At 43.1% G+C, this 25,163-nt stretch overlaps 1 protein-coding gene across 1 annotated transcript in view; it reads right to left on the reverse strand.

The window, feature by feature from the left end:
- DCTN2 (dynactin subunit 2) overlaps nucleotides 1-25,163 on the reverse strand; it is a 101,489-nt gene that overhangs the window by 29,969 nt on the left and 46,357 nt on the right. The window contains exons 6-7 of the mRNA XM_085872899.1: nucleotides 23,729-23,889; nucleotides 20,568-20,712 (exon numbers count right to left, since the gene is read on the reverse strand). Coding sequence (XP_085729025.1) covers nucleotides 20,568-20,712; nucleotides 23,729-23,889 — 306 coding nt within the window. The remainder of the gene's footprint in view (nucleotides 1-20,567; nucleotides 20,713-23,728; nucleotides 23,890-25,163) is intronic.

Genomic DNA, 25,163 nt, shown 5'->3' on the forward strand with positions numbered 1-25,163 from the left:
AATCGGCTGAAGTTAATCCCAGAAAATGAGAAATTCTATTATCACATGGACAATGACCGTTATAAAAGTTACACTCTTAAGAAGACATTAGATCGAATACGTAGTGCAACCGACGATGGTAATACTAGTGAGGAAGAAGAGAGTGGTACATCAGATCCTAACTCACCAGTTACAAAACGAGCTAAGAGATCATCCTCAACTGCACATCCATCAGCAAGTGATGCCAGATTATCTAACCAAGAACTTCCTTGCATAGTCTGTGGTTCAATCACAACAGAGAAAGGCACAAAAGTCAGGAAGAAGTTCAGGATATGTGAGGAAAAGAGGGTAAACAATTTCTTGGCTGCTGCAGTTTACTATAAAGACACTGTTTTCAAACGGATCGCAGATCTAGACAGTGACCAGAACATCTTTGCCGCCGACATTTTTGCTCATGGCAAATGTATGAAAGCATACATAGCAAAGTACCAGAGAGAAATCTCACAACATGATCGACAAAGGCCACCATCAAAGAAATTCGAATTATTCAAAAGGGCGAAAGATATCTTAGACCCTCTTTTTGAGGCAGGCTATGGATTCACTCTTACGGATATCAAGGAACTGATGATAAGTTTTGACGATGAGGTAAACCTATACAACGATGAAATAAAAGGTTTCTTGGTCAAGACGTACCAGGAGACAATAACCTTCTGTGAATCCAAAATAAAGAACGAACCAATGCTGGTATTCTCTTCTCAACTTAGCACAGAACAACTGGCAGCAAAAATCAGATCTCATGATGCTGTTAATATAAAGAAGTTGGTGATATCATCAGACGGGCCATGCAGAACATTGACTTCAATCTCCAGGACAAATTTTGTGATGCCACCAAACTCTGACTATCATGGGAAAACACTAAAATGCCTGATGTTCTACTCACATTTTTCTCATCACTATTCAAAATTAACAAGTCTCATCTCCTACAAGTTCACCAAGTAGATATTGAGAAAGATGACGATGAGACTGACGCTGATTGTAATGATAACAAACCTGCTCAAAGCCGACACACAGTTAAACTTTACAGCCTGTTCCAGATAATATACTATGAAATGTTCCATGGGCAAAGAAAAACACCTCTACACATGATAACAGCCCACAGTTTCTATGATAAATGTAAAAGCATAGAACTGATTACATCGTTCAATCGTCTCGGTCTGTCAACTCGCTACACTGATCTTACCAGGAGCAGAAATCTACTCTCATCATATGCCATAAAGTCATGTGAAAGGACCAGCATGCCAATTCCCAGTCACTTCTGCAGTAGTGGCTTTACCATTAGCGGCTTCGATAACTTTGATTTTGAGGACAGCTCCTCACTCTCTGGAAAGTCCAGCACGCATGACACGGCAATGGTCCTATTCCAAGACGTCTCCAGCACTCCTGTAGGAAAGCCAGATGTATCTACTACAGGCTTAGAAAGACGTAGCTGCAAGTTGAAAATAAAGCTACCGTGTCAATAACTGAAGTTTCATCCAAAACCAATCACAAGACCTGGTCTACCTGATGACTTTAAAGTAGCTGAGGACGACGGACTGCCTCTTTCAGATACAGCATTACAAAGTGCAGAAAATAGAGAATTCTTCATATCCTTTGTAAGGTGTGGACAACCAGACAAAGCAAGTGACCTGCCATGCTGGGGAGCCTTCCATGCTCTAATATCTCAGAGCCACATACCCCTAAAGAAGGTTGGCTTTCTTCCAGGCATTCCTCACCCAGTGACAGATTACGCCACAGTATACACTGCCTTGAGAAACTTCCAGAGTGTCAGAGAGCAACTTATACAACCAGTCCTGCCAATAGTATGTGATGAGGGTGTGTTTCAAATTGTAGTAGACATTGTCCTGAGCAACCCAGATGACTTTGGAGATTTGTATCCGATGATGGGGATGTTCCACATGACTAAACTAGCCCTTCGTTGTGCAGGAAGATACATAACCGGTAGTGGCATGGACGATGCTCTGATCGAATGCGAGATATTTGGCATTAAGACACTTGATGCTGTTCTCAAGGGGAAGCATTATGTACGTGCTTTCCAAGGTATGCTCATTGTGTCAGAAGTAGTCGAATCCCTGATCTGGAAAGCATTCTGGAAATCTACTGAAAGGAATGACTATGGTGACGTACTCAGTGGTGTTACCGATTTGGTGGAGGCACTAAAAGCAAAAAATAGTGCAGATGCATCACAACGTCTCCAAGATGTGATGGACCAAGGGCAAACGCTACAGCAGTCCTATCCGGAGTTCAAGAAGTCTGCGTCTGCAAGGTCAGAGCTGTGCCAGTACTGGTGTATCTTTCTAGAGATGGTTGGCCTCATAAAGAACCTTGTGGCATCTGATCGTGATGGTAACTGGCATCTTCATGTCCAAACTATGCAATCACTAATGAAACTATTTCGGGAATTTGACTGTGTGAACTATCTGCGTTATGGCTCGTGGTATATTGAGAAAGTGAAAAGACTAGAGTTAGACTGTCCGTACCTGTATCAAAGGTTATGTGACAGTCACTTTGTGGTAAAAGAGAAGGATGGACAGTTCAATGCAGTTGCTCCAGATATGAAACTTGAGCAGTCTATCCAAAGATCACAGAAAAGCTCTAAGGGAATCATAGGGCAGACCAGGAGAAGCGAGTATGTGACTGAATGGCAACTTATCTATCACGAGGTCCTCGACATAAGCAACAACCTTCCGTGAACTGACAAATGCTAAAGTGATGGAGCATATGGAGACCTACCACCATGAACTGCCTGGGAGAAAGTCGGAACTGTTTGACCAAAATGTCACTCGGTTACTTCAGTTCCTAGAAACCGAGGGCAATCCCTTCGATATCACTCAAAACGTAGGCCTTCACAACCTTGTCACAATGTACAGTGTTGCTGAACGTGTAAAAGAACGGCTTCTCAATGTAATGGATCACGGAGAAGACGCTTATAAATCATTTCGCCAGGAGAGATACATCACCAAAGAGAAGAAACTGGGAGATAGAATATCTTGAGTTAACCTACCGAATTTCAACTTCTATAAGGGACCAAGTAAACAAACTAGAACTGTACCAGTGACAACAAAAGAACTTGGCTTAGCACAAAACAGACTTGAGATAGCCAGACAACGTGGAGAGACCATGAAGGATATATTATCTCATGATCTACTACAGACAAGCCCATTATTTGATGGTGGAGTTCCAAAGAAGCCAGCAAAGCACATTCTTATAGTAGAACTGGAGAAGAATCTCTCAACAGAGGACTGTTTATTTGAACCTGTATCCTGCTCTAAAACAACTGTACTTGTCGACTTCATGTCACAAATACGTATGATAAAGATGACAACACAGAAAACATTTGGCCAGTCAATAAAGACCATCTTCCGAAAGGCACAGTCTGTATGTTCTACTCAAGAAATCCACATCGTCTTAGACAGTTACTTAGATAAATCAACCAAAGAGTCAGAAATAATCCGAAGGGCATCGTCCTCGGGAAGCATGGACTTGGTATCAATCTGCTCAGAAACACCAGTGCCTGTCCAGTTGGAGAAATTTTGAGCATCGTCAACTAACAAACAGAATCTACAGAGCCTCGCCATCACTGAAGCCAAGATGTATTCAGCACAGACTAGTACACCACTTGTAGTGAGTGGGGTTATAGTGAATGGTCAGGTTCTTCCAGCTCCGAGGTTTACAAACGGAGAAGCCCATTCCCTCATGGAACTGAAGAATTCAATTGAGGAGGCAGATTATCGGCTTGCACCACATGTTAACTGGGCAGCTCAGCACAACACTAAGAGGGTGGTCCTGCTTTCGAATGACAGATGTCATCGCCATCATGCTGCGGTATATTGAGACATTCAAATCTAACGGGCTGTCAGAACTTTGGATACAGTTCAGAACTGGCGAGAAACAACGATTACTACCACTCCATACTCTCCAGAAAAGAATTGGCCCTGATTTAAGTCGTGTGTTAGTCAAAGCTCACTGAGCCTGGTGGGAATGATGCTCTCAGCAAGATAGGCATGAAGCATGGAGCATTGGCTGCTGGTCCGGTGTCATTCCGAACCGACTTTGGCGAGACAGATAACCTTTCTGATACTGATGTACAGAATCTCGAGAAATATCTTGTTAAGGTCTGGTCAACTTAGGCACAAGTTGACACGTTTGATGAACTTCGATATGAAGACTATCACAAAAACCTAAATAAATCACTGGCAACTCTTCCACCAACATCCAGTGTCATAGAGGGACGTATACAAAGAACATTCCTTGTTGTTCGTGAAGCTGTTACTCTTTTGGACCAGAGAGTTTCGCTTGAGCCTACTGACTATGGCTGGGAGGAATCTGATGGAGTACTTGTACCATCAAAACACCTAAAACCACTTCCAGATGTCCTACTAACTGTTTGCGGCTGTAAACACTGTAAAACCAAACGGTGTAAATGTAGAAAGGCAAACCTCAATTGTTGTGTATTTTGCAAATGTTCTACTTCATGTGATAATACATAAAAGACATTGAAAAGTTCAAGATGAGAACAACTTCTCTGTAGAGATAACAATACAAATAGATCTGTACAAAAATAATTCAATTGAAAATTGTTAAATCAAATTATTGTTGCATTCTTAAGCACCGGTTTGGTTAAACCATCACATTGCTGAACTGGCGGCGGTCATATTGGAAATTGCATAATGTGAGAATCTAATCATTTATGCATTCCCTTTGTCCTGCAGCTTGAAAAGGCAAAATATCACTTAATCAGGCCTTTTCATACAATAAAATGTTGAAATTTTGGTGATTTGAGTGTTGGAAACAGCCTTTTTCCAAAATGGCTGCCATCTTGAAAATGTCCCATCGTGCAAATGTCTAACCAAAATAATTTTGACATTTTATGTTCATAGATTGCAAAAACTATTTGAAAATCCCTGCACATCAACTTTTTTGCGACACTTTAAGCTGGATCCAGGACTAGACAGGGGTGAATACATAACCGCCATTGGCATTCTTCATGCCTGCAATTGAAATGTCACGGAGAACTGGAAATGCATTCTTATGAGCATCAAGTGGCTTCGGTAGTGAGACTAGCTTCCCATTCGAGGTTCTCATGACCATTTCGGAAAATTTTGCTAATTTCCTGGAACATAGACAATAATATTCCAATATAAGCAACACTGAACATCAACAAGCACATATAAATATGACTAGTTAAACAGGTATTAATTGACTCGTGACATTTTTGTCGGTATAAAAAGATTATCTATAAAGAGGTGCACGAGTATCTTCCATGTGGCGGAAGACCCACGCAAGTGGGGGCACTTCTGACTCAACCATACATTTAAAATTAAACTATTTCACTTAAAAATGACAGCATTTAAAATTCCACAACCTCCCACCTCGTTCTGGGGCCACCCCAGAGATCTGCCCACGACTGGTGCCATAAGCTCCTCACAATTTGAAAACCATTGTTGTGCGCGTCTGCACTAATTTGCGCGAGGATAATTTAACCGCTGAAGCGAACCCAGTGTCTTGCAACGGATACATCATCAGTGCTGTTGAGTTAATCAATTCAGCCGGTTGTATTTTTTAATCGGGCCAGATTAATCCTGCTCTGGCCTGTCAGAAATCGTACCATTTCACACAGGAACTGGAAAATAGTCATGGTTACCTAGCATTGATTCATTAATCAGGACAGTGGTGCACAATGGAAGCAACATTGCTAATTAAAACTCGTAACAGATTAAAGAAATTAATCAAAGCATGAAACCGGATCCACATTTGCAGGGTTATTTATTTATTTATAATAAGGATACCAAAGCAGTAGCTGGCAAGATGGCTGAAAGGTATGCACTCTCACCGCTAAGCCTGGGTTAAGCCCCAACTATAAACTGTTATCCTGGTGTTTCACAGGAAGTGCGATTCATCAATGTGTGTGCCATCCTTCGGATTGACGTTAAAATGGGCATCCCATCCACCAACATTACTTGGTGGACTTTAAAGATCCCAGTCTTCTTTAAGTTCCAAATTCCTGCCCTAAGTTACAGAGAGCATTGCATCAGCAGAACAGCCACACCTTCAGCCAATGTTTCTCATTATGCTACATCTGATAAAAGTTAATATTTTAATTCTGCATACATGCTGGGAGAAGAAGCAAACCTCCAATTTCTTTGTATACAGTCAAAAGCAGGATGCAAATCACGCATGCATGGAGAAGGAAACTTCAAGGAGGAAAAACAAAAATTAGGAGGGATGTGGGTGGGGTTAATGAGGGTAAAAAAACCATCATGGTTTTGGATTGGAAACAATCAGATGGTAGTGAACAGCTGTCTTGAAGACCTGGAGGAAAGTCTTGGTTCCATAAATGGGAGAAAAAAATAAAGAGGAACAAATGAGTGGAGGTGAGCAGTGATCCTGGATCTAGGTAGCTTCACCAAAAGGAGATTGATAGTGGACCATGTGAGCCCTGCACAAACCAGGGGAGGGGGTGGAAGAAGGGGGGGGGGGAAGCACTGAAAGAGCAGAGGGTGCAAGACCAGAACGGAGGTGGGAGAAGACAGAGACTACCAACCTGTCTGCAATGGCGAAGTGATAGGCCTATAGACCCAACTTTATCGTGGAAGATTCCAATGATCTTGAGGCCTTGATTTCCACATCATCAAACTGAGCAAGATGTGAAGCAGGGGAGCCAGTCCAGAAGGGAAAGCCAGATTCCATTAAGCTGCAGATCAAATCCTTGTAAGTGGACAGGAGTTCAGGTATGCCAAATAAGGATTTTGTACAATGGAGGATGCCCATTCGGCAGCTGTCTTCAGAAGCCAACTTAAAAAGGTGGTTTGTCCAAGAAAGATCACAGCTGATAGTGAGACCCAGTAGTTTGAATGACAACTTCCTCAAGAAGACTGTAAACAAAGCAGATAGGAGGGTTTGCCAGACGGTCCTCTTGGAGAGAAATAGTGAGTGTGAGATTTGCATGATTGAAAGACATATTCCAAGTGTTTGACCATCTTGTGCTTTTGTCAAGGTCTGAAGAGGGGAGAGGTTGCAGCCCACCTATCTGAAGGATGAGGGATGCGATGGCAGAGGATGAGCTGAAAGGAATCCATTGAGTGCCACACGTTGGCTACAAGAGAGTAGAGGAAGAGAGAAAGCCATGTGTGGAGTTGGCCTTGGATCCCATATGCAGACAGTTTGGAGAGCAAGGTGGCATGCCAGACTATTAAAAGCACGAGATATGCCCAGAGAGACGGCCCTCATCACAGGTCTGACATTGAGAGCCTCCATCCATTGTTGGGAGAGTATAAACAGCAATCCAAGGTGGAGTGACTTGGTCTGAAACCAAATTGGTGATCTGAGATTCAGTTGTTGGAGAAACACAGGGATATCAATTCAACTGATTATGGATTCCAAGACCTTGCTGATGATTGTAAGTAAGCTGATAGGTCAGTCATTGAGGGGGATCCTTTTTTGCTCCTTTTTATGTCATGCAATGATGCTGGCTGATTTCCAAGGACATGGAAGATGACTGAGCACAAATGATAGGGTGAAAATGGCAGAGATGGATACACAACAGCAGCAGAGCAGGCTTTTGGAACACATGAGCTGATGCCATCCGGTCCAGTAACAGAGTCAGAGTCGAGGGTTGAAAGAACCCACTCTACCTTCTCAGGTGCAAAAGAAAGTACAGGAGCATTTGGTTACTGAGAGAGTAGGGGCGCAGGGACACAAGATTTGGAAGCAAACACAGAATTAAGGCATTCAGCCTTCTCAAGAGCCAAATCAGCTGTGGTGCCATTTGAAGAGAAGGAAGGGGTGGAAGGGGAGCATACTCCAGAGCCAGACTTAAAGCACCAGCAGGTTTTAGAGAAGGGAAACAAGTCTGAAAGTTCATTCTTGAGGTTGGAGAACAACCTTCTTCAAGACACACAAAACTCCTGAGGACACACACTTGTTGCAGACTTTTTGGAATGCACGGAGATTGCCTTCCAGGAAGAGAAGACAAGTTGTTTCAGAGCAACTGCCTCGCCACAGGATTGAGTGCAACATGGACAGGAAGAAGGGTCGGATATAATTGAAGGTGAAATGTGACTAATCTGTAAAGAGATAGAGATGGAGATACAGAGAGATTTCTGTGGAAGAATTCCCAGGCTGAGTTAACATCAGGGGCAGTAGATATGGGAGACCAATCTGGAAAAGAGATGGCTGCTTGCAGTCCCTGCCAATCTGCTTGATATGAATGAAATGCCAGACGCACCAGTGTTAAGGCAGCACTCTGAGAACAGGCAGAAAGATGTTTACTTTCACAATAATATTATCAGATGCACCAAATGTAGCAGAGGAAATGCAGGAGACATTTACATGAAAGTTAGTCATCACAAAGTCCAGAAGGGACCATTTGCCATTGGGAGAAATCCGGATTGGAAAGCTTACAGATCGAGTCGGTCCCATAGAGTCAAAAAAGTCATTTGCTGAAGTGCCATGACTGGAGAGTGAGGTACCAACACTCAGCCAAGTTGCATGGTGATAATTGAAACCACCACATTTGAGGAAGAGAGAGTTAGGATCAGTGGTTAAAAGTTTGTTCCTGTTGTCTGAGAAATATATAGATGGAGTCATCATTGTTAGGACGGTACAAAACCCAGTTGACCAAAATATGGAAGTGGAGGGGAAATCGCAGCCAGAGGTACGTACTGCTTGGGGTTGGGGGATGTAAAGTCAGTACAAGGGCAAAGAGAAATTGAGTTCTTGATGTAAAAAAGGAATGTTTGTGTGAGTGTGTGGAACGTGGGGGAAGGTTTGAGTGAGTGAGTGTGTGGAAAGTGGGGGAAGGTTCGAGTGAGTGTGTGGCACGTGGGGGAAGGTTCGAGTGAGTGTGTGGAACGGGGGGGAAGGTTCGAGTGAGTGTGTGGAACGTGGGGGAAGGTTCGAGTGAGTGTGTGGAACGTGGGGGAAGGTTCGAGTGAGTGTGTGTAACGTGGGGGAAGGGCTGAGTGTGTGGAATGTGGGGGAAGGGCTGAGTGTGTGGAATGTGGGGGAAGGGCTGAGTGTGTGGAATGTGGGGGAAGGGCTGAGTGTGTGGAATGTGGGGGAAGGGCTGAGTGTGTGGAATGTGGGGGAAGGGCTGAGTGTGTGGAATGTGGGGGAAGGGCTGAGTGTGTGGAATGTGGGGGAAGGGCTGAGTGTGTGGAATGTGGGGGAAGGGCTGAGTGTGTGGAATGTGGGGGAAGGGCTGAGTGTGTGGAATGTGGGGGAAGGGCTGAGTGTGTGGAATGTGGGGGAAGGGCTGAGTGTGTGGAATGTGGGGGAAGGGCTGAGTGTGTGGAATGTGGGGGAAGGGCTGAGTGTGTGGAATGTGGGGGAAGGGCTGAGTGTGTGGAATGTGGGGGAAGGGCTGAGTGTGTGGAATGTGGGGGAAGGGCTGAGTGTGTGGAATGTGGGGGAAGGGCTGAGTGTGTGGAATGTGGGGGAAGGGCTGAGTGTGTGGAATGTGGGGGAAGGGCTGAGTGTGTGGAATGTGGGGGAAGGGCTGAGTGTGTGGAATGTGGGGGAAGGGCTGAGTGTGTGGAATGTGGGGAAGGGCTGAGTGTGTGGAATGTGGGGAAGGGCTGAGTGTGTGGAATGTGGGGAAGGGCTGAGTGTGTGGAATGTGGGGAAGGGCTGAGTGTGTGGAATGTGGGGGAAGGGCTGAGTGTGTGGAATGTGGGGGAAGGGCTGAGTGTGTGGAATGTGGGGAAGGGCTGAGTGTGTGGAATGTGGGGAAGGGCTGAGTGTGTGGAATGTGGGGGAAGGGCTGAGTGTGTGGAATGTGGGGGAAGGGCTGAGTGTGTGGAATGTGGGGGAAGGGCTGAGTGTGTGGAATGTGGGGGAAGGGCTGAGTGTGTGGAATGTGGGGGAAGGGCTGAGTGTGTGGAATGTGGGGGAAGGGCTGAGTGTGTGGAATGTGGGGGAAGGGCTGAGTGTGTGGAATGTGGGGGAAGGGCTGAGTGTGTGGAATGTGGGGGAAGGGCTGAGTGTGTGGAATGTGGGGGAAGGGCTGAGTGTGTGGAATGTGGGGGAAGGGCTGAGTGTGTGGAATGTGGGGGAAGGGCTGAGTGTTTGGAATGTGGGGGAAGGTATAGTACTCCAGTACTCAAGCATTGAGAGGGTGGAGTGAGGAGGGCTACAGAAAGGGGGGGAAATTAAGCTTTGAGGGGGTAGGGTGGATGCTTTACCTGGTTCAATATTCCCAACTAGCCATCATTCCTGATCAGGATCTGCCAAATCTATAGATACAAGTTCAGTTGTTGATTAAAAAGCAGTTATAATTTAAGTTGTTGATTAATCTCCAACTTTGGGGGCCCCCCACAATCATTGTGCCCACGGCCCCCCACATGGTAAATCCGGCCTTGCAACTAGCAGATAGAGAGAAAGATCACAGGAAGGAAGATGTGAATAACTGTAAAACACACGGAGATGACTGAGAATATTGTCGGGTCAGGCCATATTAGATCTGTGGCTTGCTACAGGTACCATGTAAACCTGAACCAATCTGTTTCATGGTTGGGTTTTCAGTGACTAAACTGTCTCCCCCGACCAGGTTTTCTGGTGAGGAGGGTGCATGGATATGGACACCTCGCAGGATTAAATGCAAAACCTGTCAAAGGGCGGAGGAGCTCTATGTGAGCCAACGGCCATCCATTTCTAGTGCCCAATTGTGTCTGTAGACATCCTCCTGCAGTTGGGTGACCCTTTTTAATATATATATATATATATATATATATATGTTTTAGGAGGTTTGTGGCAGGATTTGCACTCCTGCCACCGTAAAACACTTCATTCTGAAAAACCCACAAATGCAAAGAAAACTGAAAACCCAGTCCATGGACGTACCTCTTGTGCTGCTGCCCTTCGCAGGGCATCTCACCAGATGACGGGATTGTGGAAAAGCATTCGGGACCCCTATTCCTTGATAGGAGGAAAAGCACGGGGTAAATTTCCAGGGTCAGATTGCGGTGGTGTGTGGCAGAGTGGTGCTGAGGTGTAGTCCACCAGACTACAGTGTCCTTGGGTTAACCTGAGGCCGTCCCTTCGGGTGGGTGCCTGGATTGTCCCATCCCGAAGAGAGGATGGTCACCTGTCTCTGTTATCACCTGAGCTCAAGCATTTGAACATCGGTATTGCAGCACTCTCTGAAGTTCGGAGACCGGATCGTGGCGAGATCATGGCGGGTGGTTACACCAACTATTAGTCTGGTTGCTCTGATGGTTACCATGCCCAAGGAGTTGCTGTAACTGTGTCCAATAAAGCGACTCCAATAATAATTGAGGTAACACCGGTCAATGAGCGTACAAGATTCAGGATTTGTCACTCCTTGGGTGTCATTTCCCTGGTCTCTGTATATATGCTCCGATTGAGGCGAGTGATCTCACCGTGAAGGATGCATTCTATGCCAGGCTCGAGTCTGTGGTTGATCAGTGCCCCAGGCGAGATACTCTTCGAGTCTTGGAGGATTTCAATGCATCACCTGGAACTGATAGGGATGGATTTGAGACATGTGTTGGTCCCAATGGCTCTGGAACTATGAAGCATAAGCACCAAGTTCCTTGACTTTGCAAGAAGTCATGGACTTTGAGCGGCTGAATCATGGTTTTAATGTCCACAGGCTCATCGCTGGACTTGGTATTCCAACGCTGGCGGTGTGGCAAAGGAGATTGACTATGTGCCCGCTGATTGTTGCTCGAGGATCATCCAGAACTGCAGGGTCAACCGGAGTGCTCAGTTCCTCAATACTGACCACAGGCTTGTTGTAGCAACTCTAAAATTGCAGCTTAAATCCGGGAGAATAGTACCATCCCAGTCGAGGCTGGATGTTGGCAAGCTCAACGATGAGCAGGTAGCTGAGAAGTTTGTGAGGAGGCCGAGTGGGGATGTGGGGGGGGGGGGTCTGGGTGCTTTGGGGAATCCTGAAGAGTTCAGTGTTTTCCACCGATAGGGCTCATTTGGGTGGCTGCCTAAGTCAATTTCTGGCTGCCCAACTGCTTTTAAAATTTAAAATAAAAATTAAACAAAAAAAGATTAAAAAAAAAAGCCCAAATATTTATGGTGAAGATACATACATGATAAATATAAGATATGTTGTAAGTGAGAATTGTTTTTACAAAATTGATGATGCCAAGATACGAATTTGTGTCTCTACTTGCATGCTCAGAATGCCCCAGAATGCACCTACGAGCATCTAAAATTGGAGAACCCCCAGACCCCACCCCCAGATAGGGGGGAGACCCCACTCTCTCCCCCCCCCCCCGAACCCACTAATCATGGCTACCGCGGGCCGCAAAATTATACGTTGGCAGTTTTACCCAAGTCATTTTAAAACCCAGGGAAAACCCTGGAGTTGTGGAGTGGTTTCAAGACCACCATCCTTGATGTTGCCGGTGGACTTCTTGGAACTCACTGTAGGGCGAAGAAGAATTTTGTCTCTCAAGGGACACTGGATACCATTAACCAGTCACAGGGCCAGGCTTAATAGCAGAGCTGAGATGTTCAGGGAGTTGAGGCGTAAAACTGGATGCGTGTCGAGGGTGGACAAGGAGGCCGAAATGTGAGGAATTTGTGAGAGGGTAGAGTGCATCACCTGTGGTCAAGTGATTCTCTTCCTGCTTACAGAGGAATTCGCGCATTGCATTCCTCCAAGCCTGTCCCTCGGTGTCCTGCAGTTGGAGTGGAGGGTGGTGGGTCCTTGACAGAGGAGTCCGAAACGAAGACCCTGTGGGCTGGTTACTTTAATAGGCTGCACAAGGTTGATCAACCAGCTGTTGAGTTGGATGTCAGGGTTGTTACTGACCCTGTGATCCACCTTCATTTGTGGAAACACAAGGCTGCGGTGAACTGGTTGAAATGGGTAAAGCTCCTGGGAACTGTGGCATCCAGGCTGAACTTCAAGACTGGTGGGAATGTTGCACTCATGTCCTGGCATGCAGTTCTGCGCTCTGGCTGGAATACAGGCATCATTCCAACTGACTGGAAGAGGGGCCATGTTGTCTCTCGCTGGAAAGGGAAGGGTGATCACCAGGACTGCAACAACTCCCGAGGGTGATGCTGCTCTCAGCACCAGGCAAGGTCTTTGCTCGGATAATTACTAATAGGGTTTGCCACCATCGACTTGAGCATCAGCACCCAGAGCACTCAGGCTTTACACCAAAGAGGTCAACGATTGACCATATCCTTGCTCTTCGGGTCCTCACCGAATGCAAACGAGAGTTTTGGCAGGGGCAACTTGTAGCCTATGTTGATCTCTGTAAAGCGTTTCAGTGAATTCAGTGAATCGGGATGTCCTCTTGAGGACTCTTGGTCTTTGTGGGGTGCCACCAAAACTGATCAATCTGATGTTTGAACTGTACTCTGGTGGAGTGCTGAGAGATGTGGTGATACCATCTCTGATAAATTTCCAGTTGCTACTGGAGTTTGTCAGGGGTGTGTACTTGCCCCAACACTTTTCAGTACTTGTATGGACTGGATTCTGGGGATGATGTCGGAGAGATCTAGCTACGGTGCATCGTTTGAGAATGTCAAGATCGCTGACCTTGATTTCGCAGATGCTGCAGTCATCTTTGCAGAGACTCTGGATGTCGTTTTGGGAGCCCTCGAGGTGCTGAATGAGGAGTCAGAGCCGCTGTGATTATGGGTTTCCTAGGTCAAAACTAAGATCCAGGCTTTTAATGACATCTTGGATGCTGCGATCTTGTCTGTATCCTTTTGTAGTGAGAATGTTGAGGTCACGGAGAGATTCACTTACCTTGACAGTGACATTCACGTCTCTGCTGGCTGTGAGCGAGAGGTCAATAGACGTCTGGGTCGGGCCTGGGGAGTCATGGATTCACTGGCTCATGGGGGTGTGGCGCTGTCGGTACCTGTGCAGGACGAAAGTCCGAGTCTTGAGGTCCTTGGTGGTTCCAGTCTTGCTCTATGGATGTGAGACTTGGACTCTCGCCAGGGATCTGAGATGGAGACTTCATTCCTTTTGGTACCAGGGCTCTTCAGACAATCCTTGGCTATCGCAGGTCGGACTGTGTGCCCAACGAGCGGTTGCTGAAAGAGACTCAAATGAGATTTGTTTCCTGCATCGTCTGTGAGCGTCAGCTGCGGCTGTGTGGACATGTGGCTCCTTTTCCTGACGCTGATCCTGCTCACCAGATTCTCTCAGTGAGGGAGCCTCGTGAGTGGAAGCGGCCAATGGGCCGTCCACGTGCCTCGTGGTTGCAACAAGTTGATCAGCATCTCAAGGAGATGGGGATGGCCAGACGGAAGTCCATGGAGTACCTGTGGAAAGTGGAAGCAGCGACATGCTGTTCCGGTGCAAGCTCCCATACCTGAGCTGTATAAATGGTGGTGAGAAGGCCGGGTGGGGTTTGTGAATGAGGCGCAGAGCAGACAAAAACCTCAGAAAAATAATCCTTTTGAAGAAGACATATCGTGATGGAGAAGAGAGCACACGTGGCATTTGTGAAAGAGATAAAAGGGTCGAAATGCACACTTAAAATGATTTTTTTTTTTAAACCTGAATATTAAAGTAGCAGCAGTATCTGTCTGTGACGCTACGTCATTGCAGTCAAGGAAGGCCGACTCCAAACACCATTTATATTTCCATGCAGTTGAGGCCGAACACATTGTTAAAAACCTGTCATACTCACAATTGCCATGCCCTGCCTTTGCATTTTCTGTTCAGTAAAACAACACGTTTGTTAAAATGATAATCAAATGTTGAAAGGATAGGCATCACGGGCCTTCCAACAACATCGTACACATAGGCCTTCGGCTTCATTCCTTAGGCCTCGCCTTCAAGCAGCTCCCAGTTATTTTTTACCTCCGACACTGAAGGTGAAGGCTGTTATGTTTTCACTCCTGTCTGTCTGTCTGTGTGCAGGATATCTCAAAAAGTTGGAGACGGATCTGAATGAAATTTGGTCAACAGGTTTGGTGTGTGACAAGGAAGAATCGATTCAGTTTTGGTGAAGATCCAAATCTGATGAGGATTTTTTAAGCGATTCTTCACCATTGAGAGATAGGGCCATAAATAATTAATTAGATAGCATGATATTTCAAAAATGTATTGGGCCCAATATGTCTCGTGGATCAGGCATTATGTAGCGGAGGTATGCGCTCCACCGAGTACCCTTATAGTTTTCTGGAGCAATCGATGCAGTGTTCCAGACTTCCTGCCAAGGTGTGTTTTTTCCCCCTCGGAGAGGTTAAGTGTTATATCGTGGGATTAACAAATTAGCTGAGATTTGTTAATGCAGCAATCGAGTTTTAATAATAACAACAATAACAACTAGAAGGGCACTTGGTTGAGCGCATACCTCTGCTAAGTAATGCCCGATCCACGAGAACATATCGGGCCAAATACATTTTTGAGATATCGTGCTATATATCGTTTTTGAGCCCTATCTCTCAATGGTGAAGAATCACTTTAAACATTAAATAATTCTCCCATCTTCACCAAAATTGAATCAATTCCTCCTTTCCACACACCCAACCGATCCACCAAGTTTCATCCAAATCCTTCCACAACTTTTTGAGATATCATGCTATATATAGCTTTTCACCCCATCTCTCAATGGTGAAAAATCACTTTTAAAACTTCAAATAGTCAGATCCAGATCTTCAGCAAAATGTAATCAGTTTGTCCTTGCCACACATCGAACCTGTCCACAAAATTTCATCTGGATCCGTCCACAACTTTTTGAGATATCCTGTACACAGACAAACTGATGCCTGGTGTTGGCTTCGGGTGGTGGGCTTTGGATCCTAAGGTCCTGAGTTCAAATCCCGCTCAGCTGTTGAATTAATACTAGATGGGGTTAACTCGGCCTGTCATCCTTCCGAGGTCGGCAAAATGAGTGCCAGCATGCTGGTATCCTGTGGCGGAGTGGCGACCCGTCCAGGATTGTGCCCAATGGCCAAGGAGACTGCTTAAACAGCACCAACACTCTGCACAGAGTATAGTCCCAAAAAGAAGAAGAAGAAGAAAGAAAACCATCAAACAAGCAAAGACAGAAAGGGGTGAAAACAACCTCCTTTACCTTTGTTGGCAGAGGTAATAATGTTACATTAATAAAAATATCATAACTGCACTCATAACACTGCAATCTCTTCGTCGAGACTTCAAACTTACTGAATTAAAGCGGTGTATTATTAAAGACTCAATAAGAAGTGGTGTACTGATCGTCAAATTGTTCCAGTGGTTCGAAGAGGGAGGTGACAAAACATCGTCAACACCTGCATGAAAAACTCCGTTGTGGCGACATTACACGATGCCAACTTGAAGAACAAATATACGCGTGCTCATTCAACTTGATGCGGATGAAGGAAGTCGAAAACTACTCAAGCATGATCGAGCATCGAGCCTACCTTCTGTGGAGTGTAACCTTTATGAAGACATAATTGTGTTCCCACCTGCTCTTTGTGTGAACTTGCAAGATGATGTCATCAACCATGTGTATGCCAAACTTGATGAATGGTCCAATCATAAAAATTGAGTGGTTGGCTTCACGTGCGATTTTAACCACATTGAGCAACATGGTTGATCTCAACAGTAAGATCACCGACCGCCTGCCGGGTGACATCTTCATCGTCAAAAGTGTCGAATCAAAACCTATCTGTCCTTTATCCACCTGAGTTTCTCAACTCCATCAATCTTTCAAGTGGTTCCACCACATGAGATGTCACTGAAGGTTAACACTCCCATCATGCTGTTGTGAAATCTCAATCCTCGCAATGGCCACTGTAACGGAACACATTACATCTTAATCAAGGTCACTGATCGTTTTCTTGAGGCGTGGATGCTCAGTGGTGAGTGTGCCGGGTCCATTCTACTCAATCCTATAATTCTTCTTTCTCCTTCTAACATGGATCTTCCTTTCCAAATCCGCCGACAACATTTTCTCGTCAGGCCGGCCTTTGTGATGACTGTCAACACAAGCCAGGGTGAGAACCTGTGGTAGTGTAATCCTCCTTACCATCAGTGTTTTTACACAGACAGCTGTACGTTGCAGCGAGTAGAGTCGGAGGCCCATTCGATCTACACATCTTTGCCAATGAGAATGAATTCCAGATAAAGAGAGAGAGACTTAACATGCTGCAGGCTGACGTTCCTGCAACGTTGTTGATCATGAGATCGCATAAACTCAGGGGAAGATCCAGAGTGACATTTAGAGGGTTAATTGCTCCCAACAAAATGTAGTTCTTAACAAAAATAAATAAATAAAACTTGAAATGTACCAATTCGGCTCCATAAACAAAACCTTAGAAATATAATTCATTACAACAAATGTAGGTCATAAATTAAATTAACAGGGACCTCGTGACCATGAATGAAACAGGGACCCCATGAAATAAAGTTTTGTTTTTCATTTTTACTGATTATCACTTTTTTGTCATCACAATGCTTAAACGATGTCAATTAGTGAGATGTATAAACAATGTTTTTTACCTGATTGGCACTTTCATTCACCATCATTAACACTGCCATTTATTTTCACTTTAACATCTGATCTCTGGGAACAGAAAACAAATTCATTACATTCGTTTTAGCAATAAGTGTGCGGATGACTAAAATTAACGCTGGGTTATTAACAGTAAACGTAAACTTCCAGGAGCATGTGAGGCAGCCCTTTGTTGCCAATACAGCTCCCCAAGAAAGGGAGGGTGTTCCATGAACTCTGTTCTGCAGGTCACAACTTTCTATTTTTAAAGAAGCATTTATATTTAATGTAGGATAATAATAGAAAGTGTGGGGTGGGGAGAGAATGTATAACTAGGAACACAAGGAAATTAAATAGAAATGAGAATAGTTATGGAGTGATGTGTGTGTGTGTGTGTGTATATATATATATATATATATATATATATATATATATATATATATATATATATATATATATATATATATATATATATATAAGCAGAAGAAGAAGATATATATATATATATATATATATATATAAGCAGAAGAAGAAGATATATATATATATATATATATAAGCAGAAGAAGAAGATATATATATATATATATATATATATAAGCAGAAGAAGAAAATATATATATATATATATATATATATATATATATATATATATAAGCAGAAGAAGAAGATATATATATATATATATATATATATATATATATATATATATATATATATATATATATATATATATATATATATATATATATATATATATATATATATATATATATATATATATATATATATATATATATATAGAGCCTGGTGTTGGCGCAGTGGTGAGGGCAGCGGCTTGGGATCCAAAAGGTCCTGAGTTCAAGCCCCGTTGGGCCACTGAATTGACCCACCAGGGGGTTGACTCAGCCTGTCATCCTTTCGAGGTCGGCGAAATGAGTACCAGTGTACTGGGCCGGTGTATACCCCGGTTAAAATAGGTGTACCACATCCCTGTGTCGTAAGAGGCGACCAGGGTTGCGTCAGGAAGGGCATCCGGCGTAAAACATGTGCCAAATCACCATGCGGATCATACGGATGATCCGCTGTGGCGACCCCGAACGGGAGCAGCCGAAAGCAGAAGAAGATATATATATATACATATATATATATATATATATATATATATATATATATATATATATATATATATATATATATATATATATATATATATATATACACATATACACACATATATACACATATATACACATATACATACATATATACATACATATATATTTTGAAATGAGAAGGGGAAAATAAAATCAGAAATAGGATAGTGTTGAGGAAATAGAAAGAGGATACCTGGGAATAAACCAGGAATAAACCAGGAATAAAGCGAAAGCAGGGCATACTTTCTATCCGCGAAAGGGCTTGAAAAAGGCTGTTTGGGGCTTGACAATGTAAAATGAAGAGCACAAAATGACGAACGAATTCACATGAAATATTGCACTGGATAAAATATCAACACGTTGATGAATGACAAATTTGGTTCAAAAGAAAAACTCAGCTTTGGTTAGGTGGGATAGAGGAGCTCAAATTTACCATGCACATGTGGAGAGCCCGGACCAGAAGTTTATATACCTTCATTGTCATGTTGTTCAATTTAACTTTTGTCACCTCTCACCCACCACCTCCACCCCAAACCCCTCCTACTCCCTTCATTGACATATCCTTGAAACTCAATTAGATTTAGGCACATGAACAATTCAGTTAAAAATCACTCACGAGAGGAATTGAACATGAAGTTAACAGTACATATGATTGCAAAAGAATCAGCAGGAATTTTGTTGGATGTTTAACAAAGTAGTTGTAACTACATCTGCAGAGCAGCTACGAATCATCTTCAATCTCAGGCTTTAAAAAATGATCAGAAATGTCACGAGTTCTATTTACATACGAAGGCCTTAGTTATTTTATAACTTGGTTAACACAGTTCTTCAGCTAAAATGTCGGGTCGGTAGGTCGAAATATAAATATAAATATAATTTCAATTTTTAGAAATTATATATTTTTATGATTTTTTTTTAAGATGTTCCATGGGAAAGACAAGGGTAGGTTGGGGGGGGGGATAAATATAAATCCCAGACCAAGAGGATCTAAGAAAACATTTAAGATGGAAAACCATTCAAATGCAGAATGCCATTGGTCAGTGTATCATCTGATGTGAAAAACAATAAAGAAGGATTAAAAGTTGTTTTTACAATATAGTCTGGCATGTTTTTCTTATAGGAACCTGTTGGGTAATCAAACAAATGGAAATAATGCTGAGAAAATTACTGTCCAAGTCGTAGATGTGTGCATGCACACCAGTGCATAGTGCTGGATATGATTAAAAAAGGTGTCTACTCGGAGTCAACACTCTCAAAACGGTCAATCAGAGCCATAACCAGCTTAGTTTTCAGTGGGCATCTGATCGTGCAGTCTCCCCATCCCCATGAGCACATCAAAGGCTGATTTCTGGTCCGTTGAAGGCTGAATATCAGCATCTCGCAGGGAAACTTTGACGTACATGGCACCGAAATCTCTCAATACGAACAGCGGTGTTCAAATTCCGATGGAAATAAAATCGGCACGATCGAGAGTAGCGTGCGAATCATCCCTGCTGCTGCACTGAATTGATGCAATCATTCGGCCAGAACATTCGTCATCAAGATGTTGCGTGATTAAATCACCAATGCAGTCACCACTCAAATTTATACCGCTGACATACTTCTTAACAATCACTTTCGCCCCAGAAACCACAGTCAATCTGAACCACGCTGGCCACTGCTCAGACGCCATGACCGAAGACGACTGCGCAGTTCGGTTAAAGGTGACTCGGCATTTTGACGCGCGCGCATGAAATTATATTTTGAAAATAAATGCCGACGTTTACATTTCGGGTTTTGAAACTTTTGCACCTTCGGCGGAAAATGTATAAATATAAAAGGCTAAAAATGCGTTTTATATTTATATTTCATTTCGGCAAATATACCGTCGGCGGATCCATAAACCAAGTTATAAAATAACTAAGGCCTAAGTACCAGTTTAAGTTCTTCAAAGACTCACCGTAGAAAGCTCACGAAACTTGGCTTCCTGTGGATTAAAGTAGAGTTCGTAAGCCACTTTATCACCATCAGAGCTGGGGGCTTGCTTCTCACCTTCCTTGGCTGGATCAGCAGTTTTGATCGAGTCGAGGTGGGTCAACAAGCGCCTGGAACAACAAAAACATTACAATTTTTTTTAAATTTTTTTATACCCTGCAATTATAGTGACACCTCGAGTAATAACAATCTTACTATTTCAAAGGTGGTCAGAGGCTATGTATTCACCCATCTGTCTGTGAACAGGATATCTCAAAATGTTAGGCACAGATTCGGACGAAACTTCGTGGACAGGTTGGGTGTGTGACAAGGAGAAATCGATTAGATTTTGGTGACGATCTGGATATTATAATTTATAAAATGATTATTCACAAACGCGAGATCGGGCCAAAATTGATAGGTAGCACGATATCACAAAGTTGTGGCCGGGTTATGACAAAACTTGGTGGATGAGTTGGGTGGGTGACAAGAACAAGCCACATTCGATTTTAGTTCAAGTCTGGATGCAGATCTGGCCCATCAGTGGGATACAAAATGTAAACTGTTCATTATGGCAGAGGTATGCGCTCTACCGAGTGTCGTTCGAGTTTCATTCTGTTATGTCCCATTAGTTGTGTTCCAGCTCCTCCACGAGCCTCAACACTATACCAGTGCACAAAAACATGAGCAAGACGCAGCTTAAAAACTAAAAAAATTTTTTTGACAATGTGTCGATGGATATGCCTCATCCCATGTTAGATATCAACCCACTGTTACGTTTGATCTCTATTAAAGGTCACATGAAAAATGTTGTTCAAAGGACACATGACCTTTGCCATATTGAACTCAAAATTGAATTGGTTGATCTTTGTAGTTGTCTATACTTGTGCCAAGGTTAGTTTCAATTCCTTCAATGGTTCACAAGTTTTCGCGGTGACAAAAGAAAAGCGATAACGGACGGATGCACGTATGGCCAACCCGAAAACGTAATGCCTCCGGCCTTCTTCTGAGGAGACATATTAACTCACTCCCTACCATTTCTATAACCCTTTCCACAACACATAAATCAATATGTACGCTCGTATAACATTGCGCATCAGGTGTGTTACTTGACCTCGTATTTGAAACACACCGTTATGGATTAGTAAATCCGATATAATTGCATATGTTAATTTTTGTGTTAAAGGCAATTTGCATTGCATGATTGCGATAGTAACTGTGAGAAAAGACAACCCGAGTTACAGTAAATTAAATAAATGATACGTATCGGGTGGGGGGGGAGGGGGGGAAGGGTACGTGCGCAGACAATGGAGCGCGCCATTGGCATTAGCATCGATATGGATTATCAACAGAACTATGAAGATGACTTTTGTTGAGGCTACAATGTTCAAGTAAATGAATACAATGTTCGAGTAATTGAATCACTCGACTCAAGTGAAACTGGTGAGACAGCAGGCCTCCATCATTGGATGATTGCGAGGACTAATTTGAGGAACATGTGGGGTTTTTCACCATTATAGTACGGTAAAGTCTGAGTTAGTCGATTCATACTTTAAATGAGACAGTGAGCTTGGAAGGAAGTACTCACGGTCAATCAAACAAATAGATAACTTTAGCTAAGTAACTGTACCAAATAAAATAAAATAAAATTACCCCCGTGTAGGGGTGACTGTCATCTCTATAATGTTTTGTACTATCATAATCGATGAACCGTTGCCAGATATCTCCTAAAATGGCAGACGAGATAGGTTTTGAAAATGGCGACTTTCACAACTTTCGTGACCTCGTGACCTTGACCCTGACCTCAAATCCAGGAAAAAATATGTTGTTGGGTATCACTCATCGACCTCTACCCACATAACAAATTTCATCAAGATCGGAAGTAAAAAGTTTTCTTTGTACCGGGAGGTGTTTTTGACCATCTTCCAGGTTACGTGGTGGCCAAACGGGACGGAAATTCAAAAATCTGTCTGGTTAGATACAAGATAATATTTTTTACTATCATAATCAATAAACAGTTGCCGAATATCTTGTAGAATGGCAGACTAGATAGGTTTTGAAAATGGCGATTTTTATAACTTACGTGACCTCATGACCTTGACCCTGACCTTGAACCCGGACAAAAGTTATATCGTTGTGCAACACTCATCGACCTCTACCCACATACTAAGTTTCACAAAAGATCGGAAAGAAAAGTTGTTGACGGACGGACATTTGGTCAGGCTTTATTAGGTCATCTCGGTAGAGATGACCTAAAAACCAACTGGAAAACAGAAATAAATGAGAATGTCAATGGATATGTCGGGAGAGAAGGATATATATATATATATATATATATATATATATATATATATATATATATATATATATATATATATATATATATATATATATATATATATATATATATATATATATATGTCGACAAAATGATCTTTAAAAAAAAAAAAATGCATGACATGACCTTTGACCTGTTGAATCTAAAAATCTAAATCAGCTTTCATCTTTGTATTACAATCAATACTTGTGCCAAGGGTGGTTGAAATCATTGCAGTGGTTCACAAGTTATTGTGGTAACAACAACAAAAAACTGATAACGAGCGGATGGACAGACAGACAAATTCTCCAAAAATACGATGCCTCCAGCCTTTGGCTGCAGAGGCTTCAGAATAAACACTTTCATTGAGTTAGTCATGGGCTGGCAGGATGGCCTAGCAGTATGGACACTCGCCTCTGAGCCATCTATCCTGAGTTTGAATCTTGGCCCAGCTAAAAACTGTCACCCCGGTGTTTTACAGGCAGTCCCTCATTACAGGCAGGTGTTTCACAGACAGTTTTACCAATGCTCCGTCCGTCGGATGGACGTTAAATTGGCGTCTTGTCTGCCGGCATTAGTTGGTGAAAGTTAAAGATCCCATGGTGTCCTTCATGAAGAGTAGACAAACCATCACAGGACCCTGAACAAATTCCAAATTCCTGTCCTGACGTACACAGGGTGTTGCATCAGCGGCATAGATGCAACTCACAGCCTTGTGCATCATAAGAAAGAAGAAAAAGAAGAGCCAGTCACTGTCCAAGTCCACACTTTGAAAGCAATGTCTAAAGTAGATGTATTTTTGTTAGTCAAGGAAACAAGTTCAAACTTACTTTGCTATTGCACCCTGGGGATCCACCAAGTCCACACGTGCATCAGGTCCAAGAAGTCTCTCATGCTGCAGGCTGCTTAGATGCTGCTTGAGAGTTAAGACTTGCTGTACCAGGTCAGTAGATCTCAGCCTCTTGCTCTCATCATTTTCTTGAGCAAGTTCCTGTCATTTACCACAGAAGAGCATTTAGATTAAGCCAATAGAAGTGCATTTGGCTAACAAATGCAATGCTAGTGAGAAGGCATTCGCTTTTTTCATACAGAACTATACCAGTGCTATCACTATTATTCCAAAAGTATGCAAATCTGAGCACTTTTGATACCTGAGCATACCAATCTCGAAGATCAACATCAAGTACATAATGTTATAGAGGGGTGGCATCCCCCCAGGTAGTCGAAAAAAAAAAGCCTCTTCAATGATGACACTCCAGATAATTTCTAAATTTGCCCTGGTTGAGGGCTTTGCTTACATTTGACCATGGATAGGTCTGAACCACACATTGGGTGGTTAAGCCATCCATGGTCAAATCTGAACAATGAAAACATTCACAACTGGTGACAACCTGTCTTTTTGTATTCTTGGCATGAGATGATGACTAATAAGATGAGTAAAGTGAATTGGTAACTTTTTGGAATGCCCAATGCTCCATTTGTCCTGAAAATTGTGACCAGAGTCCACAGGTTAGTTCAGGGTGTGAGTATTTACCAGGAATGTAGAAGCCACACAGCTGTGATCTAAAATCTAAACCTGAATGTTTCATTGGTGGTCCCATATGAGCACGGTGCTACGAACCCAGATTCAATTTGGTATGGTTTCCTCACCTCCCATCCATCCAGAGGTCAAGCCTCATGGAAGTGCTGTGAAGAACAAAATTATTTGGCCAATGATTTACCTCGTAATTTATGCACATGTACATATACATGTCCTAATGTAGATAATATATTGAGAAGATCCTCCAGCAATAAAACACTGAAAAAAAAAATCACAATTAAAATTAATGTAGCTTCAGAATAAAAGAAAACAAAAATGAAAATTTAAAAAGTTTTATCCCATATTTCCATCTGCTGGTGAAGAAATTAGAGCAAAAGGGTACGTGACACTCTTCATTGAGCTTTACCGAAAGCCTTTGGGCTCGTTTACATCACAATCGACAAAGTATTTTCCAAGATGTAACTTAGTGACAATGACAGGCATCACCGACATTATATGCTGTCAAGCATATCGTTTGGAATGCATCTGAGCTTGAACCCATTGAGTTGACAAATCTCAAGCGGTGGCTTTCGAGGAGGTTGAATGCAACATGGAGTGAGAAGTCTTCATGGGCAGCACAGATGTTATACTGTTGCGGGGCCGGGCGTCGACGGCGAGCATGACCGCTAGATGGAGCAGTAGAGTCGGCTCCACCGATCACCCGGAATTTAGATCGTACCTTTTCG

The sequence above is a fragment of the Eptatretus burgeri genome, chromosome 3 (genome assembly GCF_056783735.1).
Source record: "Eptatretus burgeri isolate ZD-2024b chromosome 3, Ebu_testis_v1, whole genome shotgun sequence".
In the NCBI taxonomy this organism is placed as follows: domain Eukaryota; kingdom Metazoa; phylum Chordata; class Myxini; order Myxiniformes; family Myxinidae; genus Eptatretus; species Eptatretus burgeri.